This window comes from Amblyomma mixtum, chromosome 2 (assembly GCF_055824585.1).
Source record: "Amblyomma mixtum isolate Tamu chromosome 2, ASM5582458v1, whole genome shotgun sequence".
NCBI lineage: Eukaryota > Metazoa > Arthropoda > Arachnida > Ixodida > Ixodidae > Amblyomma > Amblyomma mixtum.
The window spans coordinates 238094918-238112231 of NC_143013.1; the positions used below are offsets into that span (position 1 = coordinate 238094918).

The following is a 17314-nucleotide window of genomic DNA, read 5'->3' on the forward strand; positions in this document are numbered from 1 at the left end:
TTTTCTTGTGAAAGAGAGAGAATCATCTTCTTAAAAGTGAGTATATATAGTTCCTTGTTCCACAGATCCCTCCCCTAAGGGCATCCAGCTAAAGTCACTGAAAATATTCAGCCAATCTGTGCTCCCAGCTGTCAAAAACTTGCATCATTGCTTGCGCTGACGCTAAGGAGCACATAGCCCGATCAGTATCTGCTTCGGTCATCCACTGGTGCTCGTTACAACTTCGAGTGTAACAGACTCCTCCCAAAGCTTGGTAATCAGCATGCACGGGGGATCCAGAGATGACGATCACCTCGTCAGCCTGAAATTCAGTGGCGACCTTTCAGAGCGAGAGCTCTACTACACGGGGCACAGCTTTCGATTTCAATGTGGATGAGACAATGACCTTCAATGCCGTACAAGGTCAAACTCAACTAAACTGCGTGGTGGTATGGACCAAGCTACGGTAGCATGACCACGTCATCATATGAATATGACCATTCGGTACCTGCCCTTGACCATGATGTTTGATTTGAGACAGTGGACACCACATCGACATGACCTTCAATGCTTCACAAGGTCAAACGGAACTTAACTGTGTGGTGGTGTGGCCTGAGCTATGGTAGTATGACCACGTAATCATATGACTATGACCATTGGGTACCTGACCTTTGACCTTGACTTTCGATCTGAGACAGTAGAGAACATACTTAACAGAGCTTTAGAAAGTATAGAAAGTATTTATTTAGCATAAAAAAAGAAATACAAACACAGAACTTCAGGGACCCAACAAAATTTGTTTAAGGGTCCCGACTTGTTTAAGGGTCCCGATTTGTTTAAGGGTCGCTCGTATAAATAGATTCAAGCCACACTGAACCCCAGCCATTTTTTTTGGCGCAGTTTTTCACGAAAGTGGCCCAGTCTCTTCTGAATTCACGGAGAGTCAAAGATGAAAGTTTAGGAACCTTTCGGAGCACATTATTTACAGCAAAGCCAAGGCCAGTCTTAGGCGCCATAACAATGTTCGCGCGATGGTCCATGTCAACCTTTATCAACTTCAACGGACTGTATCCTGCCATCATCACTTCTTTGTACGCTATATTACTCATCAATGATCACAGAGGGGTTTCCAAAGCTGCACCAAGAAATGGAAGCATAGGCAGACCACTCTGGCACTGAGCCGGCCAGAACGGCTTTGCAGAAAGCAATGGTTATTTCGATCAAGCCGAAACTAGCGCTGGTCGTTCACTTGTACTCATCTCGACACGACTCGACATAGGTAAGGCAGGACCTCAGTAGCCCTCGAAATTACACTAACATTCTCAGCGCAAAACTTCAAAGCGAAAACGGTGCTACCGGTGATGTGTGCGTATTCACCACATTGGGCAGGTACGCATTTGAACAAGTTGTATGTAGCCCGCAGAACCTCCACGAGTTGCCACCCTATTGCCATGTGTCCATTTTTGACACGTCGTTCACTGCATGAAGGCCACGTACAGCTTCCGATCATTGCATTCACACAGTTCTTCCTTGATCTCCTGTACAGTGAAATTTTATGTTTACGTTTGGCCTGTCCGATACCTGAAGGATTTTCGATCACGAGAGCTAGTCCACCTGTGGTACTTTTAAAAGTGGACACCGTGCGCTCAAGAAAGCATGACGTCAGGTTGCGCGTCTTCACGCTCTGCGTCTTCAAAATTACGGGGAAATCATCTACCATTATAAATTGGGATGTAGACAGGTACCCCCACCAGATGTATTGTATTGTATTGTATGTAGGCCTATATAATAGAGAAGCTGCCGCGTGGAGGTGGCTCCAAACCTTCATGAAGCCGGTCCGAGCGTTTCACGCACTACCAGAGCTGAGGACAACGATCAGTGCGAACACTGTGGGGCGAGAGGGACCGTTGACCACATAATTTGGGAGTGCCCACAATCCCCAGGAGTGGGGCAGAATAAAGCAAGTAGAGAAGCCTGGGAGACCTTGCTGCAAAGCGTGGACCCTACTATCCATCTGGCGGAAAAGGCCGGAACAAGCCAAGGGCTGCCCGCCAATCTCTAATCCGCGGGAACACGACTCCCCACATTCCCAGGCCTACATGCCGGGGGAGGCGAGGGAGGCACCCTAGCTTTTTCTGATGAAAATTAAAGTTGTATCAATCAATTCACGCTCTGCAGCTGATCAAAAGCGAGCCAACACGTAATGTGTCCATTTTGTCTTTTTGCACAACGTTCTGTTTAATGATTTGTCGAAAGCCACAGCGAGACGAGGCTTGGCTCGCTATATGTCACCCCGACTATCGGCTCTCTTTGAAGATGTGTGGCCATAGCCAATTGTATATCCTACCTTGTCCTTGCTAACCCTTTCAGGCGCCATTTTTTGTTTTCACTGAAATCACTTATTTTTTCACCTAAGTAGTATATTCAGGCCTCAAGAAAGGGAATTTGTTAGTTTTTCGAACGTGAAAGACCAGCAGGTCAGTTCTTACAACGATGTGGAGAATTCCATACAAAGTGTCAGATTTGTTAGAAATAATAACATCAAAATGTTCTCATGTGTCAGGTAAACACCCTAGGGATCGTGGAATCGCTTTGTATTTGGAAGATTCACATTACGCTCGAAATTGAGCAAAAACAATCAATGTTTTCACTCGTGGCAAAATTTATCGGCACATAAACGGCGGACAAAGTGCTACCTAGCTCACTCTTATGTGAAATATTTACTGCATTCGCTACATGGTACAAAAAAGCAACTTATTTGCAACAGGAAGGGTACTCAATTTGACTGAAATAATGAAATCACCGTTAAGTGCTCCAGTTTCCCAGAAAAAGCTGTAAGTTTGCCGCTTACACAATTGTGTACAAAGCGCCTGAAAGGGTTAAGCTGCACTTTCTTGGCTGTATACCCGATGACTGAAGAATGAACAGGAACAGAGAAGCCGATGCCGCTGCAGCCCGGAATGACGTGCACGTCATAACAGCATTGAGACACCACATGACCTCAGTGCTTATGACCTCTATGTCCCACTCAACGATATCCTTTGCTGCACTGAACCTGACACCACTGGCCCGGCATTGTGCACAACAGCGGACAGTGGTTTGCTGGCAGGTTGTGTCAAATTAAACCTAAGTAGGAAGGTTGGTGCTTCTTGCTTTCAGCGTGCCTTGTCACCGCTCTATTTCCCATAATTCTGAGCGAAAACTGCTTTTGGCATAACGCGCATTATTCTGTGTTAGCGTTACTTTGAACCTAATCCTAATCCAGGCTGCTAACTCGCAATGTTTCGGATTCTTCCAATCCTGTGTGCATCCTTCACTGTGGCAACCTGTGCTCACCTGTAGTGTTGCAGGAACCAGAGGTTGAGCACTCGGCAGAATTTGTAGCCGTGCACCCCACACAAGAAGCACAGTACAACCAGAGTTCAAAACTCAATGAAAAAAAGTGTTTATTGCGCTTTTCAAACGCTATTCTGAGAGGGACAAAAACAAAGCAGGGAAAAAAAAAACAGTGACATGCACACACAATGTTTTATTTACAGCTGGAAAGATGACAGTCCATTCCCATGGCAGCAAGGTGGTGGACAATGTTCGCATGACTGGAGTACCACTGTTCAGACAGATGCCTCCAGACACTTTTGTTCCCTTCAGAGTCCAGATATGCAGCACAAAATGTGGCACATCTGCTGAACATTAGGCATGAAAAATATGTGGGATGAATGCATAAAGCCAGGAATTGAAGAAGCGCACTAATAAAAAAAAAAAAAAACGCAGGGACGAACTGCCTGTATTCACATGGGACTAATCCCTTTGGTAAAAAATGCCAGATTTTAGGAGGCCAGTCTCCCAAGTTCACTACGCAAACAGTAGTCCTTAAAAAAAAAAAAAAAAATTCATTACCGTGCAGGTCCTTGAGGAGGCTATAACTGAACCAAGTGCCAGCAGTAAGGCTGGCAGCACTGTCGCTGAGTAACCAACAATTTGGGCAATGCTCCGTATATGGCACAAAACTGAGCAAACGGCATTACTTTTGAACAGAATACTGCTGCTATTGCTAGGACACCACTAAGGCGGTCACCCATCTCACAAACGAAGTAGCTACTCGCTCAGGTGGCAAACTGCCTTCAAGAAGAGGCACAAACGAGACTGATTACAATATCTGTCCTCTGCCACCAATTACATCCTCTCATGGAGGTGGCTGGCATGACCTGACCAGACGCGTGGCCAGCAGAAATAAAATCCTCTTTGGTCGAAATCACGGCGCCTAAACACAAAGTCCCCATTTGAGTCACCGTAGCTGCCTCAGAGCTCAACTTTCCAACACGCGCTGAACAAAGCTGTGCGTAGCCAGCAAGCACGGCACACAAGTGGCACTTATGACAAGTTCCGCTGTCCCCATGAACATCCGAGGACACCCAACACGTGCCTGAAACAGAACAAGGTGCTTCTCCTCCACGACTACTGTCCATCATCCGTGCAAGTCCATTAACGAGGGAATCCGCACTCCACTTGGCTTGATTCACTTGCCGCTGGCGTTCAGGTTGGCCTGCTGAAAGAAGGTGGCCATCTGGGAGCTGTACCCAAGGCCGACGCCTCGGTGCGTGTGCGTTGAGACACGGGCTGCCTCGTACTGCTGGTCGAGGTCTTGGAAGAGCTTCTCCTGCTGCTGGAGGAGGGAGTTGGCCGCCGGATTGGGCTTCTCGGCTGGTGGCGGGGGGTTGCCACGGATGCCCATGAGCTTTCGGAACTTGGCCGTCACTTTGCCGTCGTCGTCCTGGGCAAAGGTCATCCCTTCCCACACCTTGGCACACGTGGAGCTCGGCTGTGAAACAAAAGTGAAAAAATGAGCAATTAAAGGGACAGTGAGGAGAGCTCTATTAATATTTTTTTAAAGCAAAATCCGATAGTTCGGCATTTCATGGCTTTGTTGCCACTTGGCCGGCAGCGAAAGATGCATTTATTGCTAAGAAATTTGGATTCGAAGTTGAAAAAGTTTTTCCCGCCGCTCTGATTCAAACTTGGGATTCTCCTATGACGACACAGGACTAAGTGACGTGAAACAAGACGTGAAACATGACGTAACACAGACTCCGTGATTTCTGGCGGCCAGCAGTGCGGCCTGGCAGCAGCCAAAAAGAAAGCTACCGCCGGCCGCACGTTGAAGGCATCTACTATTGCAGCCGTCGCTACCGTCGCTTCGTTTACGTTTGCACCGGCGTTTTGCCAGCGTCACGATGGATCCCGTTTTCGAAACGAAGTTCTCGCAAATAGACACCTTTAGCATAACTTGTACCTTGTTACCATTAGCGGAATACCGGGAGCCCGCCTACTGCGGGTAAGCAGACGCTGATTGGTCCCGATGCTGCAGGCGCGCGCGTAGCTGCTGGGTACGTGGCGCCATCTGGCGACGTCAAGGAGATTTGCGCACGCATTGGCTGCGCTCCAGTGATTCGTGGCTTCTCGTGTCCTAGTGTTACTACAACCATTGGTTCTAGCAACACTGCTTTGTCCTATGACCTCATCACGCTTGTACTTGCGAGTTTGGCCTGTGGCGGCGATACCTGTATTTTGGTTCTTGCTCTTTTCTATGTTACAAGAGCTTTGTTGTCAGTATGAGTGGCGTTTTTGTAATCAGGAGCTGGTATTCTGTCGATACAAGCCAACTTCAATTTCTCCTCAGTGTCCCTTTAAGACAACAGAAGCATAGCTAAGAAAAATGTTTCTTTTTGCTACAGCTTTATACAAAACCACTGTTTCCTTTCTTAAAATAACTACAGTCCTTTCAAAACCTATCTCGTGTACTTTTTTTCTTTTTTTTTTACCACCCGGGTTTTACTTTAGTTCACACATTTTACGCTCCTTGTTGCGCCACACCAGCATGCACGTGGCTGTATGCAAAGGCAGGCTTGGCAAGATCAGCATGGCTGACTCGCTGTGCGCAGCTACGACAGGTGTGAGTGGCGAAGGGGGAGAACTGCGTGCCATTTACCGGGTGCGCTCATGCTGCCGGTCACTTTCCCGGATGGACAGCTGTGAGAGCAAACTTCCCGTAACCGTTGGCGCACGACGGAACCCAAAAACTACCGAACCGTCGGCACTTCGGTTTGCCGCTAGACAGCCGGACTGCATGTGAGGGCGCCAGTTTACTGCCTGTTATCTCCGTTTGCCTCTGACTGCTGGCTTTGCGACTGTATCATTGGGTGTTTATATAAATGCTTGTTTTGCTGTTGAACATCACTGTAGCCACAAAAAAACTGAACAATCCAATTCTTGCTGACAATAACAACTGGACAGCAGTGCCCCAAGTTCTGACGACCTGCGTTCCTTTTCCCGGAAAGCTGCCCCCTTTTAGTTTGCCAACCTTGCCCTGCTTGTCCCCTGAGCAGCAAAACATTGAAACCGGCTTGTCTCTCGAGCAGCACTCACCTTGTTCGGAGGCTGCTCGGCGGCTTCAGTGCTGGCCTCCTCCTGGGGTTTCTTCCAGAGGAGCTTGCGCTTCTGCATCTGCTCCGAGTACTTGAGCGGATTCACCGCCGTTGGGTTGTAGTAGCTGCAGTTGAATGAAAATCACCACCACACTTTCACAAACTCTGTTAAGGGACACTGGTCTTCAAACTTTCAGGCAAAACTGATGCAACTTGACATGCTTGTCCAGTTTCTCGTGGAGATTTCAAAACTGCGATTACTTTTTTGTGGACAAATTATTTCATGAGATAACTACAATAACTTTTATCATTTTTGTGAGAAAAATAACCACTGATGAATAACATCACATTAAGGGAAGATACGGGATGCAAAACTAATTCCCATGAAAAAAATCAGATTTGTGTTTTTGACTGCTTGAGCAACCTTGATCCTTCCTCTTTCACATAAAAAAAAAAAAATTACAGCCAGAAATATCGGGAAATAGCTGAAAAAAATAAAGCACTCGAGGCAGCTATGAGAGATGCAGATAGGACCAATTTTTCAGGTGCATAATGCGTCCAATTGCGGCATCGCACATCATTGGGGTTGTAGCAAGTCTACAGTGTAGGCCTATGACGTTTCTCCCCAAGGCTGGCTTCCCTGCTTCACTCTCATAGTAAGTAATAATAAAAAGCACATTTTTCACAACCAAGACCAAGCGCTTCCAGTGGACCTTTAAATCGTGCGGTGCGATTTCGGTCACGCCACTGACTGCTAGCACGCAAAGCGGCCTAGCTCATCTGATGTTTCTGCGACACACAGCTCTTAGTACACAATCTACACGCCTTCATGGATTGTTCCACTTCTCGTTTCGATGGATGCCGAAAAGAAATGAGACTTTTGATGTCACAAGTTTCGCTCAAAGCACGAATCCAGGAAATCCACCACAAAGTAAAGTGGCATGCAATGGAGTCATCCAAGGCATCTAAGCCTGACTTCAGCAAAGGGGACACTTTGGAGTCTGCTGGATGTTCCAGCTTCATTGAAAGCATTGACACATTTGTCCATGCATCAGAAAAGGAGATAAGGATCTTTGAAAAAGTAGCTAGGAACGGTGAGTAGCCACAGACTGTAGAGACCGGCAGAGTGAACATTCTTGCGAGTTGCAGTACGGTATGAACGGCGCTGAAATGACTTGCACAGCTTCTGGAGTTCTGATGCAACAGGGACGCTTGTCGCACATCCGCTGTTTCATTCATATATTCGCCACAGCTTGCAACCCCTGCGTGCGACTGCAGTGGGGCTGTGAATCTCATCGTAGTGGTTGCGGTACTTACTATTCATTGTAAGCACACCCAACTTGAACGATTTTGCGCAATGCTTTCAAATGGTGCAACTGTGCAAAGATTGCGACAAGAACTGAATTTCCAGCATGTCAACAAAGCAGACAGCTGAGGCAAGGCCTCCTACCCGCCTTGCAGCAAAGAAAGCTCGTCTTGAGGATGTTGCTCATAAATACCGTACACACTCTTGTAACGGCTGCACTTTTTTGTTCCGCGGTTCTGACAGGCTGCGTGCGGCCATTACACGGAACTGGCATTTTTTCGTAAAATTTCACATCACAGCATTCTCTTTATATGCTACGATGCACATTTTTGTGACAAATTGCTGCAGTCCTGGCAAATCCTTCAAATACATAATGCAGAGAAAGTACGACTGATAGAATGTGCACCCGATGACCGGCAGGAATCAATCGCAAAAAGTAAAGCAGGATGCTAGATTACATCACTGGCAAACATAATTTGATTCTAAGTTAATGTCAAGATCCTCCGAAGACCTGGCACTTCACTGACCGACGGTCCGGAGTGCCGGGCCATGCGTGCCAACATGTGGCTGCCAATGTGAGGTGGCATTGGCCTTGCTTGCTTTTCTGCGCACTTCATTGTCAAATAATCAATTGAATGTTCATCTTTATGTGAGAATATTGTAGGATGGTAAACCGAGAACAAGATTAGGCCTTCTACAGTAAACAGTGACTAGTTCAAATCACTGCTGCTGCAGCTTTGTTGCAAAGCACGCTGGCCTAGTGACACCGGGCGAATGGCTACACAAAGACTGCACCCCGTCTTGGTTTTTTGCGCAGCATAACCCCGCTGTAGCATTCCTGATATAAATTTCCTTGCTTTTATTGGCACAGCCAGGTTTGGTTTCGACTAAATCAACCCCTCCCGCCCCCGGATATTCACATTTCAAAAACAGACCGACTAACAATTGTGTAAATATGGTAATGAAAAGAAGGTCAATAGGCAACTGCCAACAGCCCAGCGCTGCAGCTTTGTTCTTCTCGGGGTTCTCTTGGTTGTGGCGCACCCATGACAATATGTACATGTTCCTATGAGGTGTGTGACTGTTCCTCCATACTCCATAAAGTCTGTGCTATTGGAGAGACCACAAAATCGGTCAGCTACCGTTCGGGCTATGTAGAAGCTCAGCACCTCCCACAAGATGCCAAACAGTGACAAGGTTGTCATGTGCCAGCATAGCGGTGCTGTAGAAGCGCAGTCTTACTGATGTCCCACGCATTGCACAGGCAAAAATCAAGTTATGGCAACACATAACTGGCACATAGAAAAAAAAAAGGTGGGGGAATAAGCTTGGCATTCAGAAGACATGGTACCTTGGCAGTGAGGAGGGCAGCTGTGGAGGTGGGGCGTTGAGTGCCTCGGCAGGCATGAGGCCCGAGCGCACTGCAGCCGCTCGTGCCGCCGCCAGGGCGGCAGACACGCCGGGGGGCGGCGCGGCCGAGGGCGCAGAGGGGGCAGCCATGCTCACAGTGGCGGGCACGTGGTACTCTGGCGCAGCAACTGGCGGGGGAAAAAATAAATAAATAAATAAAGAATGAGCGAAAATGAAAACCTGGACAAGTCCCATATGTTTACGATAGCGGTTGTCAAACCGGGTTTCCTGTAACCCTTGGCCTCCTTACAGTGTTTTTCGGTTCCATGCATTCTCCGCATCACATGTTCTGCTCCAGTCCATTCCCTCCTCTATAAATTCCAGTAAGCCCTCCATCAATGTTGCTGCAGTAGAACCCTGCTGTTACGTCTCTGTCATCCGGTCCCGGCATAGCTTCTATAGGACCCAATGTATCGGGAACCCCGCTGTTACGCTGTAGCTCTGAAAACGTTCCCACATGATACGGCGCAACCCGACACCCCGAACCCTCCCAGGCAATGCGCGCCAACCGCCATTATGACCTTTGAAGGGTCGTGACCAGGCTTGGCTAAGGAACTGGCTGCAAGAAGCCGCACTTGAGTTGGAAAGGCCGCCACTAGATGGCCATCCGCCTCGTGAACGTCGAACTTGCAACCGCAAACTTTGTTGTGCTTTGATGGCATCATGCAAGCGGAAGGTGCTTACCCCTTGAGCAAAAGCTGGACGTACTAAACGCTCTCGACAGGTAGGCAGCATGGAATAGAGTCAACATTGCCAAAGACCTTGGTCTGCCACCCTCGATGCTTAAGAGCATCATCTTGAAGCATGCAGAGATAGAAGTAAATGCCGCACTCTTTGCCCCAAAAGCTACGCATGCTCGTGGCGCCAAGTATGGAAACCTCGGCGAGGCTCTTCCTACCTCGTTTAAACAAGCTCGTGCTGCCGTGTTACCTTCGACAGCAGCATTTTGCATGAGAAGGTGATGGATATAGCCGACAGCCTGGGCATCACTAACTTTGCGGCATCAAATGACTGGATCAACCGCTTCCGGATCCACGTCACCATGGATGCTGCCGTCGTGATGTTGGAGCGCCAAAGCATCGTTGAGATCATTGCAAACTCAGTCGTGAGTGGAGCCGCGTACTGCAATGACGACGAGAAGCACGAGCCGCATGAATCCGAAGAGTTGACGGATTCGAGCTTTGGAGAAGCCGTCACGGCGGTCGACCTCCTCCGCAGGTATGTACGTTGCACCTCAAAGCGACGCTGACAGCAATGCAGTCTTCCAGGCTACTGAGAAACGCGTGGTGTTCTTCAGTGAGCGGAAGAAACGGCAATCCACCATTCTGAATTTTTTTAAGTCCTAAGTTCACTTTGTGGAAATACATTGTTTCAAGCCAAAGCTGCACTGTTTTCATTAATTTTCGGAGCTTTCCTCACTGTTGCGTTTTACCAGCTGTTGTTTTTTCCTTGCCGGCCCAGTGAAAAACATATGAACGGGGTTCCACGGTATCATGCCCGTATTATTCTGCCCACTAGCATTATTTTCAAATGTTCACTTGTGCACACTTAGCTAAGCCTTTTCGTTATACCCCAAGTTCCAGCCCCACAGGTAACATTCGCATGCCTTATTTACTTGCGTAGAGGTCAACATGTTTTTTTCAAAATTACGCTCTCCAAACTTGGATAAGGAAGAGAGGATGATGCAAATAATGCTACTGCAGAATGCCTTCCGTTGTCAGCATCTGTGAGCCTGCCATCACTGTTGCTACGCACGAGTTTCCGGGCCCCCCCACCCCCCTTTTTCCAAGGGAGCTGTGCAAAGGACTCTCGGATAAGGCATGCACAAAGATAAGAACAGAGCCCCGCCGCTGGGCCATCGTTATGTACACCATGCACAGTACACAGCCATTAGGGTAAGAACAAAACTTCTCTCGTCACATAGCCACACTAGGCAATGCCTCTCGAATGTGCGAAATTATTCTGGCCATAACTCAGAAACAGCATGCAATTTCAATATCGTCAAAAGGTGCCTTCGATGTTGGGCAAAGCAGCCTTTCTGGTAACGAGTTTCTCACAGCACTGCTGCGACTTTAGCGAGTCCTACGGTATGTACCGGTCACCTCATTTCTGTTGGCAGCTCGGTGCTTCCATAGATCGACCAATACGACATTCAACCCTTTCTTTCTTTGCAGATTCCCCAAAGTTAAAGGGACTATGCAATGAATTAAAAGTCACTTGTAAATGTTTTCAATACTTAGAAATGATGCTAAGAAGCATTCACACCAAGCATGAGTCTTCGGAACTGAGCCATCAATTTATTATGAATTTTTAAAAACCGCGTTTCTTAAAATTCGCGGGCCGATTGGTGCCTTCATAGTGACCGATTATGAAACTAAAATCGGGGAAATAGACGTCACTAGTCCCGTGACGTTGGCCGGCCACCACACGCTGTCATTCGCTGGAGCCACAGTAGCCACGTCGTCACGGGCACGCGCGAGCCAGGGCATTGCCTTCACGCATATGTTTTTAATTTACCTGTCGGGAGTTCGGGTATGTATAGTTCGGGAGCCACTCGCAGTGCCTTTGTCGCGATGACAAGCAAAGAAATCTGACGCACGCCACAATCCAAAAAGGCGAAAGGAGACTGGACAGACGCTGCTTGCTGGGGTGCTGGGTGCGACAACCGGAAGTCACAAGCGAAACGTCATCGAATTACGTATTCATGGGCGGGGCAGTCCCAGAGCTGTTTTCTTTATTTTTTTTTCTTGGTGCTCCGCGTGTATGAGTAGAGGGGGAGAGGAGGAGCGTAATTTTTAATCATCTATACCTTCGTTGTTATTGATGCTAGCTCAAAAATTCTTGCGCTGGGATGACGAGTGATGGAATGCCTATCTCTCGTCTGCTTTATGTAATCTCAATCAATTTACTGCATAGTCCCTTTAAGGGGTCGATCCATACGACATGTCAATCAATATGCAAGTGTAAATATGGCAGCGTGTCGCAGGCAGTATCTCTTGGTTAAATGTATTGCTGCAGGTCTGGTATGGCATTAAAACAGACAGAGCCGCAAATTCTCTTTTCACAATTAGCCCACTCACAAAACGGACCAACACGGCTGATAACTTGGCACACATCCACCACCAAACAACCCATAATGATCAACTGGGACAGCCAGTTCCCTTGAAATGGAGCTTTCAGCATTCTATAAACCATTGGTTGAGTGACTGAGGACAATGCGTTCGCTTCCATACTGCGGCTACCTGTACTTGCTTTTCACTCTAGCAAGGCGCAACACCCAGACAGCACACAACCAGCACCCCAGACCATGGAGAACACAACGTAGCTCTCTTAACGCTGCAAACCTCACCTGCTTCCGCCGGTGGAATCTTCGAAGCCAGGCTAGTGGCCGATGAAGCGGGAGCTTTGGCCCTGCCCGAAGCCATCCTCTCGGTTGGCGATGACCGCTTGTGGCTCTCCCGTCCGTTGCCTCTGCTTCCGCTACGGCTCCTCCGGTGGCTCCGTGAACCCGACCCGCTGCGGTCCCGGTGCGAACGCTCCCGGCTACGGCTCCGGCCATGACGCCTGTGGGACCGGTGGCTGTGGCCACTCCGCGAGCTGCTGCTGCTGCTGCCACCACGGTGGTCTCGGCTACGGCTGGGGCTCCGGGAACGGCTACGGCTCCTTGAGCTGCTTCGGCGGCTCCCGCCGCCCTTCCGACCCCGCCGCGAGGAACTGTCGCCATCCTGGGAAAGAGAGACATCTAACATGGGGGATAAAGGCGGGCGCGTGTCACTATGGGTCCCCGGGCCAGCACGCTGTGTGACAAGGGCAGAAATGCTCTGAGACAGAGGCAACGCTACACCTGGCAACCCTTAAATAACCGCATCTAAAGCTTAACGAGGCACCTCGCCAAGTTCTAACCAGAAGAAAGCTGCCTGGTAATAACGCCATCACAGGATAGGCACTACGCTTGAGGTCTGCATTTCGCAGTGTCACAGCAGAACATAGCCTACAGCCTGCCAGTATAGACCTTTGCATTGGGCGAGGAAGGTGTCGAAATGCCTCCTCTATGGAATGTCACAAACCGGTTCCACTGCCACCTCCACTGTGCTAGTGCCAATGCATATGACAGTCCAGGGAGCCCTTAATGCAAAGGTCTATACAGCAACGCACTTTGAACTGAAATGTGCCTTTTTTTTTCCTAAACGGCTCCTAAATGGCTCTGTGCCATGCATACTTGCCAGCCGTTCATGAACGTCACCACAATCGTAGTAATCATTCTCGACCTAACTGCGTCCACTGCAAGACAAAGGCCTCTTCCAATTAATCCTGTGCCCACTGCGGCCAGCTTATCCCTGCGAACTTCCCAATCTAGTCCGCCCACCTGATTTCCTGCCACCCCCTGGTATGCTTGCAGTCTCTTAGAACCCAGTCCGTAACCCTTAAAGACCACCAGTTATCTTGCCTGCATGTTACATGCACTGTCCATGCCCATTCATTCTTCTTTACTGCAACTAAGAACTACGATGTAAATAACTTTTTTCTTCCCTGACCAACTCTGCCCTTCATGTCTTGACGTTACACCCATCATTTTCCTTTCTGCAGCTCACTGCGTTGTCCCTGATCTAAGTTCAATCCCTTTTCGGTAGCCTATAGCCTAACAACAACACCCGCCCCCTAAAACAAAATGTCAGCCCTTGTTTTGAAAGGGTTACGCGCTGGCTCATAAAAGAGTGGGATGTCGACTGCAAAAAAAAACTTTTGGAGGCTCTTGGACGTGTTCCTTCCTATGTTGTTTGTGTTGAAAATTTAGTTTGCCATAAATGATGAGATTTCTGAAACAAGCTACTGAGAAAAAGACCACACACACAAGCACAAAATTATGAGCTGGTGTCATGCTACGACTGCAATTTTCTGCAGAATGCCTTCAGAGCACTTATGCCACCAAATTTCCGTTTAGAGCAGCAGCTCATCTACAGATATGGAGTTTGTTTACAGGGAAAGAAGCTGCGTAGTAAACTGCTTAAATATTTTTACAAGACATGGCATGCTTAGAGATCACTAAGGTAGCCCAGTTCACAGCAGTTCAACCTGCCATATAGTGTGTCTTTCTGAATACCTTTCCGTTAATGCTTGTAACTGACTAAATGTTCCCATGTTGCAACAGCAGCCTATAAGCACTGCAACAACTAGCCCCCGCTAGACAGCATGTACAGTCGTGAGCAAAAGTGGTATACAACACGCAGCTGGTGGCAGAGCTCGGGAAAACTGCATCGAAACGCCATCTAGCCACAGCGACAGGGGTCACGACCATAGAGTTTCTTACTATTACCTAGAGGGAAAGCTGGCGACCCCTCTATGGGAGTTTGCATGGCGACCCCTCAAGACCACTTCAGCCACCATGGGCGCTCAAAGCATCATGGGGCGGTGAGCTACTTGTTGCGGAACTGCAACTTTTGGCCAAAAAATAATCAAGAAATAAAGCTGTTCGATAACTACAAACGTCCTAATATTCAATATCTTGTCTAATGATTGTAACAAACGAGCAGAAAAGCATTTAAGTGCAAAGTTTGCCCAAAATAAGAGACGACTCGCTCTCCTATTGGCCTAGTAATGAACACTATAAAAACTAATATTTCGTAATTAACAGGCGTTTTTTTAAGAGGTTTTTTAACGGCATTTCGGAAAAGTGAAACCTTTCATTGGCGTCGTGTGTCGTCGCGTTTTCACTACTATGGTTTTTGCACACTGCGTTCGCGCGAAAGTTGTCTGCGCACACACGAACAGAGTTTTTGGAATGAAACGTCTTAGTAGTGTCACTATGTATTCCCGAAAAACTACGACTGTGCCGCAACAAGTAGCTCACCGCCCCATGATGCTTTGGGCGTCCATGGTGGCTGAAGTGCAGCGCCGCCAGCTTTCCCTCTAGGTAATAGTAAGAAACTCTATGGTCACGACAGCTCAAGGGGGACCCATCTTATCTGCAGGCATGTAAGTTGAATCCTTTCGGTGTGTTGCGCTACCGCTTGGTGAAATGCCTAGCGGTGCCGCAGCACAACCGTACCTGTGGCGCCCTTTTTATTTATTTTTTCTTTTCAGCGATCAAGATACCACGGACGGCCGGCACTTGCTCCGGAGTGAGACTGATATCGCGCCAGAGCGTTTAGGCGAGAAGGAGCGAGACGCATCAAGCCGAGCTAACATGCTTGTCGATAAAATGGGGCACCGCCACGTTTGTCTCGATCCCAGATAGCTGTCGCCAGATGGCGCTCCAATGCAGTTTTCCTGAGCTCCGCCGGCGGCGGCGTGTTGTATACTACTTTTGCTCCCGACTGTACAGTTCATACTTCTGTCAATGCTAATAATGACAACGGCATCTGAGTGGCACAAAGTGCCAGGGGTTTGCACAGACATAACGCTGGGGGAGATTTCCTTGGCTTCTTTGAATACTAGTAAATCTGTGCTCTGTTTCTTAAAAAAATTTTTTTTTTCTTTAGTAAAAGTGAAATGTCTGCCCAACTTTGTTGATGAAATACACCTGCAACAGATTCTGTGGCTGAGAAAGTGTGCACTACGGGGCGGCATTAGTGGGCATTTGTGGATAGAGCCACAAAGCTGTCTCATACACAGACAGTGCTTAGTCAACTGCTTAGTCAACTCTGGCTATGTTGCTGAGCCCTCTGAAAAGCGGTTGTTGACCTCTAACTACTCTGAGGAAAGCTTTAGAAAGAAATCTTATCTACACTGTGCCCACACTGCTGACTCTGCAAGGAGAGACGGTTTAGAGAATGCAAAGCGAGGGTGGGGGAAATGTTGAAAGAGAACGAGCCTCGACTACAGCTATGCGAGACAGAGAATCTGCAAAACAAGGCTATCTAGATATGAATGACATGATACTGTTTACCGTGAGCAGCATTACGTACCTTCGCCCTGCTAGGCTGGGAGGAGTCATCCGCCTGTGGTCGACAGTATGACGGTGCCAATCTCAAGATGTTTCTTGGGTAGCAATGGTCATACAACACGTGTTAATACCGCGGGTGAGAACATCATGGGTGTTTTTTTTTTTTGCACTTTACAAACATTGTGCCCACCAATCTCGTTCAAAACAACACAAGTTGAAAGCAACCAGTTAAACAAAAAAGAATGTGCGCCGTAACCCCTCTTTAAGGCGGCTAGGCAGTGCAATTTTGCACAATCCCGAGCGTAGCAACAGCCGCTCATTTTGCTAAAAGAACTCATGCTTCTCAACATCCCTAGTAGAGGGGTTTTTTTTTTTCGATACAGCTCTACTTTTTGCTACGAAATCTAGTAAATAGGATTAACTTCAGCTAAGGCTTGAAACGATGCTACTGACATGAAATATAGCTGCACAGTGGTCCATACAAGCGCTTCTTCGCGAACCGCGGCAGGTAAAGAGGGTCACACATCACAACATGCAGTTTGTGACACGCGAAAAGTCAGAAAAAGCAAGCGGCACAGCCAAACAACAATCGCTGCGTTAGGAGTGAGGCCTACCGTCCTGCCGTAGGCGCTTGGAGGCGATCTGTCCGCCTTTGACGGCGAGTTGCGTGTCATCACTAGAAAAGAGAAACAGGGTGCGCACGATTAGATATGCTAAGCGCGCAAGCGTTGTGAGGTCGATGCAAAAGAAACTTTGCAAGAACATCTCGAGCCCACACCGCAGATCCGAGCCTGTTAGGCCTAGTGTGCCATGGAGCTCGCCACTGCCAAACAGTAGCACTTACAGCTAGAGAACTAGAACGCAAATCTTAATATAAACGCACCTACGGATGCTGAGAAGGTTGCCGCGAAAAACTCGGGGCTCACCGAGGGAGATATTCCGCGCAAGACCACAAACAAGACTCCGCGCTCTTGCAAACAGAAAAACTCGACGCAGCTCAACACAGCATCAACAGCGCACACCGACGGTGGAGCCCTCGCGACCTCTCACCTCTCGACGGGGGGAAAAAAAAAGCTGCTGGATAGAAAATAAAACTAATATATCACAAAATGTTGCATGTAAATGCAGCAGAAATAAAAATACACGATAATTATATTCCTACTAACCAAAAATAAACCGCAGATTTATTTTTTTTTTTGCTGTAGGTATGGAGGTAGTAAACAAGGTAGTGTAGTGTGGTAGCGGCGCGGTTAGAGACCGTAGTAGCCCGGAGGTGTCACTAATTTATGTTGCATATTTATTAAGGCTTACTGA

At 48.0% G+C, this 17314-nt stretch overlaps 1 protein-coding gene across 2 annotated transcripts; it reads right to left on the minus strand.

Annotated features, from left to right (window-relative positions):
* Window positions 1-3400: 3400 nt before the first annotated feature.
* LOC149363072 (uncharacterized) lies at window positions 3401-17038 on the minus strand. Of its 2 annotated transcripts, none has more exons than XM_089573359.1 (6): window positions 16884-17038; window positions 16615-16676; window positions 12467-12842; window positions 9059-9245; window positions 6403-6526; window positions 3401-4798 (listed from the first exon to the last, which is right to left on the minus strand). In XM_089573359.1, the coding sequence occupies exons 2-6, from the start codon at window positions 16672-16674 to the stop codon at window positions 4496-4498; spliced, it is 1050 nt and encodes a 349-aa protein (XP_089429485.1). In that variant the 5' UTR covers window positions 16675-16676; window positions 16884-17038; the 3' UTR covers window positions 3401-4495. The 2 variants fall into 2 exon arrangements, with proteins under 2 accessions (XP_089429485.1, XP_089429484.1); XM_089573358.1 differs by having other exon boundaries at window positions 16927-17035.
* Window positions 17039-17314: the final 276 nt, after the last annotated feature.

What these genes read in the sequence shown, in the direction of transcription:
- LOC149363072 (XM_089573359.1), bottom strand. Translation starts at nt 16,674, where the DNA reads ATGACACGCAACTCGCCGTCAAAGGCGGACAGATCGCCTCCAAGCGCC. An exon ending in GATTCCACCGGCGGAAGCAG is followed by an intron (nt 9,246 to 12,466) that starts GTGAGGTTTGCA and finishes TTCCCCCGCCAG; the next exon opens with TTGCTGCGCCAGAGTACCAC. An exon ending in CCGAGCAGCCTCCGAACAAG is followed by an intron (nt 4,799 to 6,402) that starts GTGAGTGCTGCT and finishes TTTGTTTCACAG; the next exon opens with CCGAGCTCCACGTGTGCCAA.